The sequence below is a fragment of the Peromyscus maniculatus genome, chromosome 13, assembly GCF_049852395.1.
Source record: "Peromyscus maniculatus bairdii isolate BWxNUB_F1_BW_parent chromosome 13, HU_Pman_BW_mat_3.1, whole genome shotgun sequence".
NCBI lineage: Eukaryota > Metazoa > Chordata > Mammalia > Rodentia > Cricetidae > Peromyscus > Peromyscus maniculatus.
The window spans coordinates 11,653,492-11,672,799 of record NC_134864.1 but is presented as its reverse complement, the minus strand read 5'-3'; the positions used below and the strand labels follow the sequence as shown (position 1 = coordinate 11,672,799).

The window sequence follows — 19,308 nt, the reverse complement described above, 5'->3', positions numbered from 1 at the left end:
AACCACTTTTTCTTTGAATGTGTCTTGGAAATGCTGCTGTGTACCACAGCCTTCCACCTTGTGTGCTGCCTCTTTGTGGACTCCGGGTTAGTCCCCTTGCTTCCTTCTGGAAGTTGTGTTTGTTTTCCGACTTCTAAGCTGTTTGTCACTGTCCGCTCTTGTCCTGGTGCATCTTTATTCACTTGCTGTCTAGATAGCCTCTTTATCAAATGTTGAAGTTTGCCACCGCCCCTCTTGTCCTGCGTGGCCCCTGAGACCTGCCTGTAGTTGCAGTAAAGGATTCTCCTCATCCTTTGCTGCTGGTCTGCTATTCTGCTTGGCTCCCTCTGGTTTGGAGTCACTGGATTGTCTTTACCTTCCTTTCCTCTCTGTGTGGTTCTGGTTTTCTAGTAGAAATTATGGTTGTGGGCTGAGGGTAGAGTACTCTCCGTTGGTAGAGTACTTGCCTCACAAGCATGAGGATCTGAGGGGTTTTTTGTTTGTTTGTTTGTTTGTTTTTTTCGAGACAGGGTTTCTCTGTGTAGCTTTGCGCCTTTCCTGGAGCTCACTTGGTATCCCAGGCTGGCCTTGAACTCACAGAGATCCGTCTGGCTCTGCCTCCCGAGTGCTGGGATTAAAGGCGTGTGCCACCACCGCCCGGCGGATCTGAGTTTGATCCTACATTAAAAACTAGACTTGGCCAGGTGTGGTGGCTCATGCATTTAATCACAGCACTCAAGAAGCAGAGGCACGGAGCTAGAGAGATGCCTCAGATGGTTAAGAGCATTGACTGTTCTTCCAGAGGACCTGGGTTCAATTCTCAGCACCCACATGGCAGCTCATAACTGTCTATGTAACTCCTGTTCCAGGGGACCCAACAAACATGCCAAAACACCAATGCACATAAAATAAAAATAAATATTAAAAAAAAGAAGAAGAAGCAGAGGCAGGCAGATGTTAGTGAGTTCCAGGCTAGCCAAGAATACAAGTGAGCCCTTGCTCTACCCTCTATCTCCCCCAAAAAACAAACACTGTGTTTCACCCTTGTAATACCAGAGCACTGGGAAGGCAGAAACAAGCAGAGATCCTGAGGCTCACTGGCCAGCTACGCTAACTAAAGGTTGCCCTCTGCCCTTCATACCAAGAGTACACACACCTGCATGCATGTTGCACATACACAAAGTACACTTCGGTTTTTTGCCAATAGCATTCTCACTTGACAGATGAAACATCCAAGTTCTTGCTCCCCAGATGTGAATCAGTTTTTCTCTTCAATTGTGGCATCCTAATCCTAAATTGATGTTTTGACTATCATTTAGGATAGAGGAAAATGACTTTGCTCTTGTATGGACATGATACGTGTATGAATGTTTATGTTGAATTAATTCTTTGCACAGACAGGAAGTGTTTCCTGGAAGCCTGTTTGTTTGTTTGTTTGTTTGTTTGTTTGTTTGTTTGTTTGTTTGTTTGTTTTTCAAGGCAGGCTTTCTCTGTGTAACAGCCCTGCCTGTGTCCTGGAACTCACTTTGTAGACCAGGCTGGCCTTGAACTCACAGAGATCCTCCTATCTCTGCCTCGAGAGTGCTGGGATTAAAGGTGTGCATCACCATTGCCGGGCTCCAAGAAGTCTTTAAATCAAAAAGAGTTGATCTCATAGAGAGATAGTACTGAAAAAAGAATGCAGTCCCACCAGCTCATTTGACAATTGAGGAAAAGCCCAAGTGAAGGGGGAGAAATGTCCAGTGTCACCAAGCATGTGACACCCTCTGGTGCCATGGCTGACTCTATTTGGAAAAGTAGAGAACCCGCTTAGTTTTCTGGTATTTGTTTCTTTTGTAGAGAGTTCATTGCTATTTGGATAAAATTGGTCTTAAGCTGAAACTTACAATTTTTTTTTTCCTTTTTTAATTTTTGAGACAATCTCACAAATCCCAGGCTGGCCTAGAATTTCCTGTGTAGCTGTAAATGTCCTTGAACTACAGATACTCACTCTTATCTTTCAAATTCTTAGGTATTTTCATCCATTCCTTTAGCTAGCTTTGTATCCATAACAAAGCTTTTTATAAAGATGTGTTTAGCTTAATCTAGCTTGTAGAACTTTGTAAGAAGAAAGTTAAAAACCATTCAAATAAAATCCTCAAGTTTTAAGTTGCTGCCCCTGGTCAGTTGTCAAAGTGTTTTGTTTCTTGTCCAATGGGATTTATAGTGAGACAATTAAAAGTAGTGAGAGGGAAAGTGCTCCTTTATAACCGTCTGTTTCTTGTCCTCCTCCCCAAAATATTACATGCTGTTGAGGCTGGATTGCTGTGAGCTCCAGGTAGTAGAGCCAGAGCTGCTCTGAGTGAGGCCTCTCTTCCCCAGGCCTGGTGGAGCACACCTTCAATCCCAGCACTGGGGAGGCAGGGCCAGGCAGATCTCTGTGAGTTTCAGGCCAGCCTGGGCTACAGAGTGAGTTCCAAGACAGCCAGGGCTACATAGTTAGACCCTGTCTTGAAAAAATAAAGAAGGGGAACTGGGGTGCTATGGAGCCATGCAAGGCAAGTGATCATGGGTGAAGATACAGGAAAGCATGTTCACTTTCAAGGCCTGGGTTGTTGTTGTTTGGTTTGTTTGTTTGTTTGTTTGTTTTTTTTTTTTTTGTGTGTGTGTGTGTGTGTGTGTGTGTGTGTGTGTGTGTGTGTGTGTGTGTGTGTGTGTGTGTAGTGGGTGCCGTGGGGGTGGCACAGGTAAACTGTATCCTGTCAGGTTACTCCTGGGTGTGATGCTGTAGTTTGACAGAACTTAGCCTGTGATGCTCTCCAGGTTCTCAGAGAAGCTCTATATTGTTTTCCCAGTTACCCACAGGTTTATGTATGGGTTTTGTTTTGTTTGTTGTGGTATTGGGAGTTGAACTTACTTGTTGGCACAGTAGCCAGTTCTACCATGTTTCCTTCTCCAAACCAGTCTTTTGAGTTCAAGGCCAGCCTGGTCTACAGAGCGAGTTCCAGGAGAGGCACCAAAACTACACAGAGAAACCCTGCCTCAAAAAACAAACAAACAAAGCCAGTTGTCTTTTTCTGTTCTATGGTACTGGGTGTAAGGTTGAAGTCCTCTTACTAGACTGTAGTCAAGGCTCTGATGTCTGCCACTTAATGAGTGCTGGGTAGAGCCCTGAGACCTTGGGCCTCTCACTTGAAATAGGTCTGCTGATTAGGTTCCACTTACTTTCTTAGGTAAATCAAACTTATGTATAGCTTCTAGAATTTTCTGTCTCTCTTTTTTTAAATAGATCCCAAACTTCAGAAACTTAAAAGCAAATAGATTATAGTGTTCTTTTTTGATTTTAAAGATAGTTTTTTTCTAATTGACATAATTTTTAAAGCTATTTGCCTTGCCTAAGAATTTCATTATAGTAAACTTAATGTTTAGAAACATTCATTCTTGCTTCATTATTTGTACTATTTTTACAAGTGGTTACATTAACAACCAGGTATGAGAGTAAGCCCAGAGGAGTCTCTCTAAACTACAACATCCCTGGTGGGAGCCATAACTCAGGGCAACCAGAAAGCAGGTGTTAGCAGGACCTGACATCATCTGACTTTCGCTGGGGGTGAAGGTTTGGTCTGTTAGGTATGAAGAATAGTCTGCTTCATTTCTGTAGCAATCTATTAACTTACTGTTTTGTTTTGGATCTCACATTTGTTCTACCCTTTAGAAAAAAATTCCATGTTTTATTCACCTGACATACATTCCTTTAAGTATATTTTAAACGCATTTTTAAAATGTATTCTTTATTTTATTAGCTATATGCATATGTGCTGATTATTTCAGTATTTATAAAATTGAGTTTCTCTATGTATATTCATTTATTGGATTGTGCTCATTTAGTGCTAGCAAGATACCTACTCTACACCAGGGTCTTTTAGATGGTACCACAACTGACAAAACCACCCACCCAAATCTACACACGTGACAGGTAAAAGTTAGCGGAGGTGACCTGAGTCATACCTGCGTAAACTCAGGAATTATGGCAGTCCATTTGGTGTTCTTTATATAGTCTTAGTTCATCACTTGCTGAACTAAAATACAGATACATATTTTCACATTACTGAGGAATAAGCCAGAATAACAGTCCCTGAAGGAAAGATTGTTACCCTTTCTGTTACTTCCTGAGGAGAAAATGATAGAATTGGGGGAGGAAAAACAAGATATTGTGGCTGAGTGAGATGCCTCAGTGGGTAACACGTTTTGCAAAACAAAACAAGACCCTGCCTCAACAAGGTATAAGGTGAGAACCAAATCCTTCAAGTTGTCCTCTGACTTCCACGTGTATTATTTGGCATATGCATAACACACACACACCACACCCTCAGTAAAATAAATGTTTTGTTTTAAGACAAGGTTTCTCTGTGTACCCAGGCTCTCCTCGAACTCACTCTGCAGACCAGGCTGCCTCTACTTCCTGAGTGCTGGAATTAAAGGCACACACCACTACCACCAGACATATTAGTTTTTTATTTTAAAAAAAAAAAAAAAAAAAAAAAAAAGGCTAGCAAGATGTCTGAGTGTGGGTAAAGGTCCTTGCTCAGTTCTAATGGTCTGAGCTCTATCTCTGGAACCCATATGGTTGAAAGGAAGAACTGACTCCCAAAAGTTGCCCCCTGACCACCGTGCAGTCTGTAGCACACCTGCATCCCACCACATACCTCAGAAATAAGTGTATTTTATTTAAGGAAAAAAAAATGTTGAACATTTACTGTTTTTTGTTTGTTTGGTTTTGGTTTTTCAAGACACAGTTTCTCTGTGTAGTTTTGGTGCCTGTCCTGGATCTTGCTCTGTAGACCAGGCTGGCCTTGAACTCACAGAGATCCGCCTGCTCTGCCTCCCAAGTCCTGGGATGAAAGGCGTGCGCCACCACCGCCCTGTTTTTTGTTTGTTTGTTTGTTTCTTAAGGCAATGTGAAAGAAGCTAAAGACAGCTATTTGTTTCTCTTCCTGAACCTGTACTATTTTTTAAATTTTTATTTATTTATTTATATTTTATGTATGAGTGCTCTGAATGTATACCTGCCCACCAGAAGGGGGCATCAGATCCTATTATAGATGGTCATGAGCCACTGTGTGGTTGCTGGGAATTGAACCCAGGTCCTCTGGAAGAACAGCCAGTGCTCTTAACCCCTGAGCCATCTCTCCAGCTTGAACTTGTACTGTTTTATTTAAGGCTGCTGAATTGTGTGTGTATATGGTAATAAACATCAGTGAAAAAAAGTGAGTTTGATATATTTGTTATTAAAATACTGCTTTTTTGTTAAGCTTTTTTGTTGTCTTTTGTTTTCCAGACAGGGTCTTGCTATGTAGCTCTGGTTGTCCTGGAAACACACTCTGTAGTCATAATTGGGGTTTACACTAATAAAAGTATACTCTGACCCATTTATATTTACAAATTTTTAGCTATCAAGATCACTGAAAACATTTCTTTGTCCTAACCTGGTGATCAGTCTCAGTCATGAGTGATCGGACTGCTAGCATTGCTATCCCTTGTCGATAACTAGTGCAGCATGACTGGTGTAGGTCAGTTTATTCTGTAAGTTTTTTAAGTGGGGGAGTGTCACCACTCTAGAGGCAGTGGGACCCGGGAGAACAGAGGCAATAAATGAGGCGGACTAAAGTCTCCTGCAATAGCCAACTTTATTCAGAAGCATCAAACAATTTATACTCTGAGGGTTAAGAAGAGTCACATGAGTAAGTGACAATCAATGTGTACGATGTGTACTAACACATGTGTAAGTGACAATGAGTGTGTACAATCACAAGGACAAGCAACACGTGGCAGAAACATGTTTTTCCAAGAGGCATATAAAGGATAGTTTAAGCATTTAATTGAATGACAGCAGCAAGCAATAATGAGAAATCTGAAGTCAGCTCACTTCTAATCACTACACCTGGGAGGAGCACGAAAACACATTCCAAGAACAATTTTGTGTTTTGAAAAAACTAGGGTCACAAGACTTGTTTTCTTGGAGCTTCTCATAAGCACTCAGAATTCTTCTCACACAACTCCATTCATGGGCTTTATGACTCCTCTTAGAATATGTTAGATAGACTGTCTTATCCTCTGCTCCATGATTTATTGTTTAGATTAGTTTGCTGGGCTAGGAATCAAACCTAGAAGCTTGCACGTGTTAGCCAAGTGATCTCTCTGTGCAACATCCCCAACTCTGAAATTCCACTCCATGATTCTTAACCATCTCTTCTGTTGTTAATTCTTATGTTTGTTTTATTTAATGTCATGTTTGTGGTTGATGACTTTATTAATTCATGGTTTTGGGTTTTGTTTTGGTTTTGTTTTGGTTTTTAGTTTTTCGAGACAGGGTTTTTCTGTGTAGCTTTGCGCCTTTCCTGGAACTCACTCTGTAGTCCAGGCTGGTCTCAAACTCACAGAGATCTGCCTGCCTCTGCCTCCTGAGTGCTGGGATTAAAGGTGTGCGCCACCACTGCCCGGCTTCATGTTTTTAATAGTTATATCATCTCAGGTTCTTGTGTCTAATCCCATATCATTTAAATTTTTTTTTCATTTAATTTTTTCAGTTGTAGTTTCACAAATTTTTATAGCATTAGGGAGCAAAGCCAGGGTATGTGTATGCATGTGCTGCCTACATGTATGCCTGTGTACTGCAGGAAAACCAGAAGAGAACACCAGATACCCTAGAACTGGAGTTATAGACAGTTGTAAGCTTACATGTTGGTACTAGGGATCAAAATGGGGTCCTCTGCAAGAGCAGTAAGTACTTTTAATCAATAAGTCATCTCTCCGCTTCCCCCCCTTTTTAAAGGAGGGGTTGTGTATGTGTTTTACAGGTGTTTATGGGGATACCAGGCTTGTTACATGGGTACTGGGATCCAAATTCCAGCCCTCATGATTGCAAAGCAAGTGCTCTTAACTGCTGAGCCATCTCTTCAACTCCCCTGCATCTTATTCTTTGGACTTTTAGCTTCTATACTGTAGTTGATCTGTGAATATGGGTTGTTGGTTTTTTTATCCTTTTATGCAGTTTATTCCTTCTTGAGTGTGCCTACTTTCTGTTTTTTGTTTTGTTTTGTTTTTGCTTAGGGTAGGAGTTCCTGGGCAAAAGGGTAATGGATATTTGAGTCCTGGTCTCACTCTGTGCACTGTCCAGAGATGCTTTCATCTCCCAGCCCAAGCCATTCAGAAAGCATCTACTTGTTGCTATGTTCCTGGTCTACTTTTCCCCTTAGATCTACTTTTTTTTTTCTGAGACAGGGTTTCTCTGTGAGCTTTGGAGCCTGTCCTGGATCTCACTCTGTAGACCAGGCTAGACTTGAACTCACAAAGATTCACCTGGCTCTGCCTCCCGAGTGCTGGGATTAAAGGCGTGGGCCACCACTGCCCGGCTTAGATCTCCTTTTTGTTTAGGGTATAGCTCTTTTAGGGAACCATGATTTGGCGAATTGGAGAGTGTGTCTATCTTCTAACATTTTACCTTGAGCAATCAGGAAGCTTATTTCATGTTCCTTGAGGTATGAAAAACAAAATATCTCAGACCAGTGTTCACTTTTTGAGGCAGCTCGAGTTCACACTTACCATGTTTCAGTATACTGAAGATAACTAGTCATAATTCTCAGCGCCCCAGGAGCATCTGGGATGTTTTTTGTTTGTTTGTTTGTTTGTTTTTGTTTTGGTGCATATTTAACATTTACTTTGTATCTTTTTGTTTGACATAAAGTCTCATATAGATAGACTTGAACTCTAATCCTCTGGCTCTCGCTCTCGTGCTCTCTCTCTCTCTCTCTCTCTCTCAAGTGCTGAGATTACAAGCCAATGTTACCACACCTTCCTTGGTGTAATAATGCCATTAAGTCCATGCTTTGTTTTATTTTTGAGACATCATCTTACTCTGTAGTTCACTGCCTCAAACTCCCACTACTCTCTGCCTCAGCCTCCTGAGTACTGGGATTCTAGGATATGATCACACCCAGCTCACCACATTTTTAACCAGCTCATTGAGGTCTCCTTGTACTTGTGTTGACTTCCTGACTCCACTGGAGGTCCCTTGACAGCAAATGTGCTGACTTGTGGGTCCTTATTCCTTTTCCTCCTCCTCCTCCTCCTCCTCCTCCTCCTCCTCCTCCTCCTCCTCCTCCTCATCTCCCTCTCCACAACCCTGAGACCTCAGTAACTAACAAAAGAACAACAACAACAACAAAAACACTTGTTCTAGTTGCTGGTTGATTCATCTCCAGGGAAAGACACCCTGCAGACCACAGTAATAACACAGAAGGGAAGACAAGTTGGTGCCTACAGAGGTTTTAGGAAGCTGTATCCCTCGGTAACTACTGGCAGCTTGGAGATGCCCTTGGGTCTTTCAAGCAGTGCACATCCTTTGCCTTCAGTGATTTATGTCGTGAAGGGCTGTGATGTTCATGCCAGATGGATAGCCGGCTCTGGGGCTTCCGAACGCTGACACCCAGCTTGCATATACTTTCGTATTCAACAGCCCTCATCCCCAGCCTGAGCTCCTTATTCCTTGCATCACATTCCTTGTCCCTTAGTCTGCAGTCCAATTAGAGCAGCTCTTCCCAGTCCCTCAAGCCAAGGGCCTCTGTGCTGTCCGTAATGCCCATCACAGTACTGCTACCTTTTAAGTATGTGTCGTCTGTCTGCTTATTTTGTTCACTGCTGCAAATCCTTGTGAGCCTTAGACTGAAAACTGCAGAAGGCCGCTTCTTCCCTTTCGGCATATCACACTAAAAACACACCTGGGGAGACACATACTGCCCAGACCTGGTGGCTCATCCCTGTATGTAATCCAAGTACCCTCAGAGAGGGAAGCTGAGACCAAAGAACCTCTAGGACGCAGTGAATTTGTCAAGGGGCGGGGGCACATCTGGTTGATTGGTTACTAGCCTTTAGTCATTCTGGGTAACATCTCATGGTCATAGCCTGTGCTGATGGGTCTCACTGACCTGTCTGCTCTGTGTAGGTCAGAAGTGTGTTGATGTCACCTCAGGAGAGGTTCAAAATGATATATGTCTACAAATTCTTCAAGAGTTGTCACTAGACACAATGGGGCAGAACTACCGGCTTCCAAGGAAGCACTCTGAGGCAGAGGTTCTGCACTGTCCAACTCAGTGTGGGTGAGGGAGGACCACTCTGCAGGCTGGTCTGTACTGATAGGACCCTGAATAAAACTGAGAAGACGGCTTCACAGTTTTGGAGTTTGTTATGTTGGTCATTGAGGAACGAAGCCGGCAGGGTTTATAGTGAGGCGGGAGGAGGAACAGAACCTCTAGAGAAAGAGATGTGCTTCACCAAGGAGTGCTCTGGGGGATGGTAAAATAAATGGTTTTTCCTGCCGGTCCACTGTGTGAGGTCCTCGGAGCTTTTCTCTTTGGGTGACACTGTTGCTGGTGGCCTCGACTCCTGTACCCTTATCTCGGGGCCTCCCTGCTCTCTGTAGGTAACTAAGTTCCCAACTCCTCGCCCCCTCTCAGGCCGCAGAACTCTTGTGGAGTTGGTCCGCTCCCGGGCGCTCTGGGGACCCTGCAGCGGGCGGGGCGGGCGGCCGGTCTGACGTGTCTCGGCGGGATTGGAGCCGCCGCCCTATATAGCAGCGGCGGCCCGGGCGCCGCGCCTCGGAGCGTCCCGGCTTCTCCCGCGCGGCGACAGACGGACAGACTCTCGGGAGGTCACACTCACGAGTGAGGATCGGGCGAGCTGGCGGGCGGGAGTGCCAGGGGCGGGGCGGCGGGGGGCTCGCTGCTGGGCACGGCCGGGGTCGGTTCTCCAGCTCCGCGGCCGCACTGGCGCCTGGTCTCCCGCTACCGCGACGGGCGGGGGCCGCTACGTGTCACTCTGCGCATGGCCGCACTGGAGCGCAGAAACTTTCCCAAGTCCGCCACGCGCCGCGGGTCTGCTTGCGGGCCGGGGCCGCCTGGACTACAGGCTCACCGGGCGGGCCGCCGCGGTGGGGGAGGGGAGCGACCTGGCCAGGTTGGTGACGTGGGCAACCGAGCCGGCCCCTCCCCCGCACCCCTTCCCCCCAGCTCGGCCGCACGGGCCCTACGGGCTGTGGACAGGACCTGGGTCAGTGGCGCCCTAGTTCGCGCTGCAAGCTGGGATCTTCACCCGGGGCCCCTATGTCCCGCGCGGTGCCGTGCTGCACCTCCACCTGCGGCATCCGGCTACGTGGTCACTGGAGGACTCCCGGCCCAAGTACTTGGATGCGCCCCAGGGTCCATGGGTGAAAAATACATTACGGAAAAATACCGAATTTGGATGAAAGGCTGGGAGGCCGAACAGGATACTGTCCCTTTAAGTCTGTCCCCGCCCGCGGGCGCTCTTGGCCGGTGGGAGGGCCATGCTGAGGTGGCATCTGCGAAAGTTCCTCCCAGGCTGGGTCTCTGACTTCCAGAGCTGGGTAAAGCACTAGGCCGGCCTTGGTGGTCACAGACTTAGAGTTTGTGATCTCAGCAGAGCTGAGTTTTGTTTTTAATTTTGGAGTTTGCACTCTACTATTGAGGTGGGGGGGTACCTTCACAAGAATTCTGAGGACATAAAAGTAAACAGTTTCAACTTTGGAAGAGAAACCTGAATCTCAGCTGAAGGTTTTCAAGCTGCAGTTTTTCGGTGCCCTCCATACCTACTGGTCTAGTGTGTAAAGAACTTGAGTCCCTCTAAGGTTGATAGTGATACTCTTTTTCGAGTGTGACTGAATTATTTTCGCATACTATTGCCCCTTACATAATTAGTTGGCACAATTTAGCACAGGGGAATCAATTGAAATACTTCCTTGTTCAGAAGCAAAAATGTGGAATTCTTCATTTGCAGCCTTTTCTGATTTCTGGATTAACACAAGGTTTCAAGCTGCCACAGATTCACCTTTCTCTTTTACAGAAGTCCCTGTTGCTCCCTAGTTCTTGGAGGAGTAAAAAAGGCCGCCCTTGGCCTCTCTTCCTTTAGTTCTGGTTCTGTGTGTTGAGAACTGACTTTTTCTGCCATGTTCATTTATGCTCTAAGAAGCAAATTGTAATGTCCAAGTTGTAGATAGAGGTTTGCATTGGGTGCTGACTGACTCCAGCTTCCAGTGGCAAAGGTGGTTGAGATGGCCTCAGTGCTGAGGGCCTGGAGACTGTAGGGAGGGCCTGCACCCACTGGAGGAGACATAGCATGTAGCAACCAGAAGAGGAAAGGGTGCAGATTTCATTCTGTCTTGACAGAACCTTTACAGGGAGGCAGGGGAACTGGGATCCCAGGAGCACTCTTTTTATTTTCTCTGGTGGTATTTGAAAATAAGATTAGAGTAGTACTCAATCTCTTTCAACCCTGACTTGTATGATGTAATCCAGCAAAAGTCTGAGACACCAAATCTTGGGCTCTTATCTCCTGAAAGTTTAGCCAGTGGAGATGCAGAGGAGGGCGCATGTTCAGCTGTGGTGGCTGCTGCGCAGTGTGAACATCAGGTGCAGCAGGTTAGACCTCTGAGTGTTGTCAGTGGAGGTAAAGCAGGGAGCAGCGGGTACAGGTGGGTGTAAAGGTGGGGAAAGCACTGCATAGGCTCTGCGTTAAACCAGGTGCAGGTGGGCTCTACTTACCCCAGAGTCTACAGGGGAGGTGAGGTCTATATTTACAGACGGACATCGGGTATTTGTTTTAAATTAAGTCTTTAACAGAGTTCTGAGTCGTTAATTTAAAAAAAAAAAAAAGCCTTACCAGATGATAACTGAACAGAGTCTGTTCAGTATATCTCTGTGATCTCTTTGCCCCAAGCTCTGACAAACCTTGAAATCTGAAAGCTAGGCCCAAGTGAGTCTTGTCCACCTGTCCAGAGTTTTCTAGAAATCCACTCTGCTGTCCCTGGCTGCCAGAGGGTGTTTATACTTGTCAGGGGCTCTGGAAGCTCTGTTCCAATTTGTTCCTTGGCAGTGACATGTGGCTTAGACATGGAGGTGCTCTCAGTAGCCACTTGATTCACTGTAAATACTCCGGGAAAGGGATGCCTGGGTGCGGGAGCATGCTTACAAGAGTCTGTGTAGAGACCGTTGCAGTCTGTGCTAGGCAGTATATGGTGTAGGCTTGTGTAGCTATTGCTCTGTCCTCAAGACTTACCTTGTCCTGGAAAGCAGAGGCACTAGTCAGTGGCAGCACAGAGACAAAGACACATAGTTGAGGTCACATGGATGAATGTGATGAAGGGGAGTGGGCATCTGGGTTTAAGGCCGGACGGTGGTGGCGCACACCTTTAATCCCAGCACTCGGGAGACAGAGCCAGGCGGATCTTTGTGAGTTCGAGGCCAGCCTGGTCTACAGAGTGAGTTCCAGGACAGCCAGAGCTACACAGAGGAACCCTGTCTCAAAAAAAAAAAAAAAAAAAAGTGATAGTAGAACACACTTTAGTCCAAAAAGTCAGGAGATGGGCAGGTGGATCTCGGAGTTTAAGGCCAACATGGTTCACATAGATCTTGTCTCAAGAACAAGAAAAAGGTGTTTATAGAATAGTTTTTGCCCTTCTCAGATGGCCTTTGAACCTTGTGGTTTTATGACCTGATTTTTAAATGTCTGGATTAGAAGGGACTGAAGGACTTTTACAGGACAACAGCAAGAACAAAGAACTGCAAAGTTAACAAGGATTCTTTTTGGTTTTGTTTTGGGGACAAGTCTCATTTTGAAACCCAGTCTGGCCTCAAAGTCACAGAGCTCCACCTGCCTCTGCCTCCCAAGTGCCAGGATTAAAGAAGTGCACCACTCCAGCTCTGTTACGGAGCCCTTGGGCACTTTGAAAGCTCAAGCACAAGATCTGAATTCTGCTATGTGCCACAGCGTCACAGCAGATTCAGCCTGGCAGAAGTCACAAGGACCTAGTGTACAGTTCACTTCTAAGATCCCTTGAAGACTTGTCCTCTGAGAGTTCTAGATGACTGAAGTTTTACTGTAATGTGTCTTGTTCAAAGTTAATGGTCTAAGACAAGAACTTTTAGTGTTTTTCCCTAAGAGATTGCCTAACTATTGAAATTACAAGAAGCCAAATATAAAGAATATTTAGCCCTTTCTTGAGAGGTGAAAGGGACTAAGTTATAAAGCATAGAAAAGTAACTTTTCTTTTTTCCTCTCCCTTTCCACCCTATACCAGTAAAAGCTGGCAGGCTGACAGAGGTAACCTCGGGACGGACTTTCTGGCTACTGACCATTTTGCTGGTAAGTTTGAGTGCCTTTACTGAAGACTTCCCTGTGCCTGGGGCACAAAGATGTGTAGGTTAGTTCTAGCCTGTACCTCCTTAGGCTTCATCTTGTGTGCCATAAGAGGCATCTCCATGGCTTCATGTGCCTTCACTGTGTCCTCTGCCTTGCATCTGTTAAAGGTGAATCTTGTTTTTTCAGGATTTGGGGCTTAATATGCTTTAGGAATACTGAGCTTAACTTTATAAAGTTGGAAAGAGGTCGTTATTGTAATGAAGTAAGGTTTTGGTTTTTTGTTTTGTTTTGTTTTGTTTTGTTTTGTTTGGTGTTTGTTTTGTTTTTGATACAAGGTTTCTCTGTAGCCCAGCTGTCCTGGAACTCCCTCTGTAGACCAGGCTGGCCTCAGATACACCTGCCTCTGCCTCGAGTGCTGGGATTAAAGGTGTGTGCCACCACACCCAGCTGCATAGTGTATTAACATACTTGCATTTTGCCAAGATGTGATACAAGTAAGACACTGGTGCATACTGGTGTAAGGAAATGAGTTCTTCCTCTGGTGTTGTGAAGCTGCCGAGAATTACAGAAGGGCAGTGTCTGAGAACACTGAACTGCACCAGACTTCACAAATGGGGAGCTGGAACTTCCGAGCCAGTGTCCACGGCTGTCCTGGAATAAGGCATGCTGTGCCTGGAGCACTCTCCTCTCTTGTGAGTGAATCTCCTCCCACACCGGGCAAGAGGGGCCCAAGATAGTCGGCAGGTTGAGGCATTTAGCACACTATGGCCCTGGTTTACTGACATGATGAAGCACTATGAGACTTCTTTTCCCCACGAAACCTGAGAGTGTTGAAATGGTTCTTAGGGTCTCTTGATAAGTACCTTGCATATCCTAGTTGTAGTAATGGTCATTTTTATACTTTGTACAAACATCAGAAGGCATGTTGAACAGTTAACAAAGTAAGATGGAGATAGCTATTAAGAGAGTGAACCTGGGGTTGATCTATACCCTAGCTTCGTCAGGCAGGGGGCAGTAGTCCCAGAGTACCCATGATGTGGGGGCAGGGTAACACGCTGTTTCTGAGGCCGTCTCACTGTGGCTCCTCCAGTGGATAGATGGTACAGAGTCGAAGCCGTGGGCATCTAGTACTAGGTCTCTTAGCCAAGTCTTGTCTACTGTATGACAGAGTTTCTGAGAAAACAGTTAATCAAGTGGGCCAGGACCCTACTTTACTTGCCTTTTCCATGTTCACCCTTCTGATGAAAACGTGAAGAGTAATTTACATCAACCTTATGAGGAAAATAAATACTCTGGTGTTCAGTAAGAAGATAAAAACCTTGACTGAAACATTTAAAATAACAGTCCTATAGATGGTTATGAGTTAGCTGTACTTGGGTCTTCTCCTCCTTGATTACCTTTCTCTTGATGTAGTGTCTTACTAGGATTGTGTGTGGACGTGAGATCAACCATGAGCTCCGTTGCAGTTCTGACCCAAGAGAGTTTTGCTGAACATCGAAGTGGGCTGGTTCCACAACAAATCAAAGGTAACAGACGGCTTTACAAGTTCTCCTTGTTAGCCTTCAGAGACAGGCTTCTGCTAATTTGTGTTAGTTCGTTGCAAGTGGAACTGGACAGATGAGAGGAGTGACTCCAGAAACAGTGAGCTGTAAATGTGGGCAGGTTCCTAGAAATCCAATTAATCTGACAATTGGCAATTAATGGGATCATTTACAAAATTATTGCTCCAATTATGGGATACTAAAATGTTGGCTGTGAAGCATCCCAAGACATTGTTGAACCTCTGAGGATGAAGGTGAGGTCTGACTTCTGTGCTCTCAAAGGCCACTGGCTAAGATAGAGACTAGCAGTGTCCAGTGGAATAGAATGCTAGCCACATAAGCAATTCGGACATTTTCCAAACCCAGGTTAAATGAAAGGGAACAAGTGAATTTTTTCCCAAATATTTTCAGACAAAAGTTTTGCTGTTTAAACCAGGCTGATCTCAAACTCATGGTCCTTGTGCCTCTGGGATTGTAGGCATGTGCCATTATGCTTTTAATATATTTATTTAACCCAGTGTATGTAAAATGTTGTCATTGCAACATCTCAATATAAAAAAAGTCTTAAAACCAGCTATTTTTCTTTAAATTTTAGTATACATATTTATATAGGACATTTGATTGGAGTGCTAAATTTTTTTATAACAGTCTTTCATCAGGGCTCCCAAGACAGCTCAATAGGTAATGGTGCCTACTTGCCAAGCCTTATGGCCTGGATTTGGTCCCAGCACCTACACAGTTGAAGGAAAGAACTGACTCCTGCAAGCTGCCCTCTGACCTGCATATGCAACTCAGCATGCAGACGTATGCACATACACAGATATCATATATAGATAATATTTTTGATTTATATTTATAGTTTCTGAAATTTTCAAATGAAAGAATAAATTGTTCTAAGTTGTTAAAACATGTTTAAGTTTTCCCATAATGGGATTGAATATAATTTCAAAAATTTAGAATAAATTAAATGTTTAAAATTCACTTCTTAGCCACACTTAACCCACCCATTCCCAGTGACCACTGTGTTGGTCATTCCTAAGACACTGCTGGTTGCCTCGTTCTCAGTATCTGGAGCCTAAGTGCAACTATCTGTAGTTTCCCCTTTAAGAGGGGAAAAGGCCTCTGCTCATGCTGTGACCATCAGGCTAGAAAGCAGTGGACTTAGACTAGAAGCCTATCTAATTCCACAGGGCGTCTTCTCCCCTCCATGTCTGCATGCTCCATTGTGGGTTTTTTTTTTTAATTTATTTTATAATATAATTTAATTTTACATACCAGCCGCGGATTCCCCTGTCCTCCCCCCTCCTGTCACCCCCCATTTCCATCTCCTCCAGGGCAAAGACTCCCCTGGAGATTCAGTTCAACCAGGTAGATTCAGTCAAGGCAGGTCCAGTCCCCTCCTCCCAGGCTGAGGGAAGTCTCCCTGCATAAGCCCCAGGTTCCAAACAGCCAGCTCATGCACTAAGGACAGGTCCCGGTCCCACTGCCTGGGTGCCTCCTAAACAGTTCAGGCTAATCAACTGTCTCACTTATCCAGGGGGCCTGATCCAGTTGGGGGCTCCTCAGCTATTGGTTCATAGTTCATGTATTTCCATTAATTTGGCTATTTGTCCCTGTGCTTTTTCCAATCTTGGTCTCAACAGTTCTCGCTCATATAATCCCTCCTCCTTCTCACCAATTGGACTCCTGGAGCTCCACCTGGGGCCTGGCCGTGGATCTTTGCATCCGCTTCCCTCTGTCATTGTCCATTGTGTTTTTATTAGACCCTGCTACTGGTAGATACTGCTCAGTCCTAGGAATTTGGGATTATCCAAAACAGTCATGTACTTGCTTTTGTGGAGATATGTTTAACTGGACAAAAGCATGCACAAATTGAGCATCATGGACCATGAACATGACTAATAATCAGAGGCCCTGATTTTTCCAAGTCTCGCTGTTCCTGACTTGGCTTGAGAGGACATCAGAGACAGTTTTTTTTTCTATAATGTACAATTTCACCATTGTACATTATAGAAAAAAAAATGTGGAACCTACCTCAAAGGTAGTTCTTAAAAGCAATGTTTAAACTTGTACTCTGTGCCAAGCATTTATAGTCTTGATTTGCTTTTGTACTATTAGAAAATATGAGGACCTAAAAATCTTGCCTTCAAGGGTTTTATACATCTTAGTATTAAAATGGGGCTTATACTGTCTGACTTCTCATAGTGGGACCACATAGAGGGCAAGTTGACATTTCTGGAATTAGGAGTCTCTAGCCCCATCCACTTCTCACGCTCTGGGCCTGATGACTACCTGAGATCCTTTCCCATAGCTGGGAGGGAGGGGAGTGCGATAGTAGCGTTGCTCACTCACCATGGAGTAGTGGTCAGGGGGTTCCTGCTGAGTCCTTTCAACTATTTCTCTTCATATAAATGTTGAATTGTAGTGTTTTCCTCCTAATCTGTATTCTCTGGTCTAGTTGCCACTTTAAATTCAGAAGAGGAAAGCGACCCGCCAACCTACAAGGATGCCTTCCCTCCACTTCCTGAGAAAGCAGCTTGCTTGGAAAGTGCCCAAGAACCTGCTGGAGCCTGGAGTAACAAGATCCGGCCCATCAAGGCCTCTGTCATCACTCAGGTAGAAACACCATTTCTTTTTGCTTTATCTGCTTCTTGTAGGAAACAGTAAGATATGATTAAAGGTTTTTGAATCTGCAGTGATGAGAGCACTTGGGCTATGTAAAGTTGGGAGGTCCAAAAGATTAAACAGCTCCCCTCCTCCTCCTCTGTGGAGCACACCTTTTGCCATGATCATCCCATCCAGCCTCCCTGGCACTGTGGGCTGACACACAGTTTGAGACAGGCCATATTTGTCAGATTCATGGGGCCATGTGCTTTCCTAGCCACTGTAGCCCATAGTTGCCAGGTCTGCCTTTCCTATCCATATGACAGTCGAGAACTAGTCGTCTGTTGCTGGGTGTGGTAACACCTGTCTTTAATCCAGCACTCAGAAGCAGAGGCAGGCAGTTCTCTTGAGTCAGAAGCCATCCAGAGCTACATAGTAAGACCTGTTTCAAAAAAAAAACGGGGCTGGAGTGATGGCTTAGAGGTTAAGAGCACTAGCTGTTTTTCCAGAGGTCCTGAGTTCAATTCCCAGCAACCACATGGTGACTCACAACCATCTATAGTGAGATCTGGTGCCCTGTTCTGGCATGCAGGCAGAACACTGTATAAATAATAAATAAATAAGTCTTAAAAAAAAAAAAAGATCCTTTAAAAAAAACCAAGGTAGTTAGATATCTGTCTGTAAGCAGCTAACTAACTTCCTGGTTTCTTTTGGCTTCATTAGCCCTTCTGATGCCTGGTTGTGATAGAAAATTGTTACCGTGTAACCATAACTCCTTGTCCTTGTGTGTGTGAGCAACTGCATCTTGATCTTTTCTTGTGGCCTTGCTGCTATCTTGTCTTGTTACATGTATCGTTTGGAAGGTTCATGCCTCTATCAGGGATGACTGATCCCTCTTGCCTCCCACCCTGCTCCTCCTCAGCTCTTCCTAAACCTCGTTCTTTAAGCAGAATTTGTTATGCTTAAAACTCTTGATGTTGCCCGTGCTCCTGCCTCCTGGTCTGTTCTCCTGCCTGCTGCCTCTGCTGTTTCCTGTCGTGGTGCTGCTTTCTCTTTAGGAAGGTTCTCTGTTGTTTCCTTGGTGGTTTTGACCTAGGCACTGGCCTCTCTTTACATCCTTCACGGACTAGTTGTTTCTGATACTCTTCCCAGTTCTCTGTACCGAATGCCAGTCTCCTGTCTTGGGTGATTTCTCCTTACTGCCTTGCCTAGGACACTGCTTAGTGAGTGAGTGATTAGTAAAGACATACTGCATATGGTCATTCTTCCTCTTCTTTGGTGTAACTTTGTCTTTGGGGGTCTTTTCTGAACAGGTGTTTCATGTACCCCTGGAAGAGAGAAAATACAAGGACATGAACCAATTTGGAGAAGGAGAACAAGCAAAGATCTGCCTTGAGATCATGCAGAGGACTGGTGCCCATCTGGAGCTCTCTCTGGCCAAAGACCAAGGCCTCTCCATCATGGTCTCAGGGAAGCTGGACGCAGTCATGAAAGCCCGGAAGGACATTGTTGCTAGACTGCAAACACAGGTGGGTGTTCCGAGGCCTGGTGTCCCAGATGACCGTTACTTGGCTGATCCTGGTGCAGGCAAGAGGTCAGCAGCATTTAGAACCTTTGTGATTTTAGTGAAAACCACTAAATTAATGATAGCACTGGGGTACCTCTCAGATCAGCCATTGAGCTAAATGTACTGAAAAATAAGGCTTTTCCCAGAGTTTGAGACACTTAAAATCCAGTGAGCTTGCTAGGTAGGTAGTGATCATCAGTTTCTAAGCCTCAAACTTGGGAAGTAAAAGCTCAGATTTTTTTTTCCCTCTATTCCTAGCAGTCTGATGCCAGTACTTGGAATTTATTTGAGACCCATTAGAATAAAAAAGCAAATCTGCAAGGCATTTCTCCCTAGGGCCAAGAAAAAGGCAGGTGTGCCATGTGACAACTTCCATGCTGTGTGGCTTTGTCCAGAGATGGGGGTTACTCCCACTTGCTGCTGAGCTCT

The 19,308-nt window shown here is 44.9% G+C and overlaps 1 protein-coding gene across 4 annotated transcripts in view; it reads left to right on the top strand.

Moving 5' to 3' along the window:
• Hdlbp (high density lipoprotein binding protein) overlaps positions 1-19,308 on the top strand; it is a 76,233-nt gene that overhangs the window by 24,005 nt on the left and 32,920 nt on the right. For 3 of the 4 annotated variants that reach the window (XM_006989587.4, XM_042259894.2, XM_076549669.1), the window contains exons 2-5: positions 13,106-13,170; positions 14,581-14,693; positions 17,167-17,324; positions 18,626-18,841. In XM_006989587.4, the coding sequence (XP_006989649.1) occupies positions 14,618-14,693; positions 17,167-17,324; positions 18,626-18,841 (450 nt within the window). In that variant the 5' untranslated portion in view covers positions 13,106-13,170; positions 14,581-14,617. Of the gene's footprint in view, positions 1-9,526; positions 9,678-13,105; positions 13,171-14,580; positions 14,694-17,166; positions 17,325-18,625; positions 18,842-19,308 lie in introns of those variants that run through there. The other variant, XM_006989586.4, reaches the window with a different exon arrangement.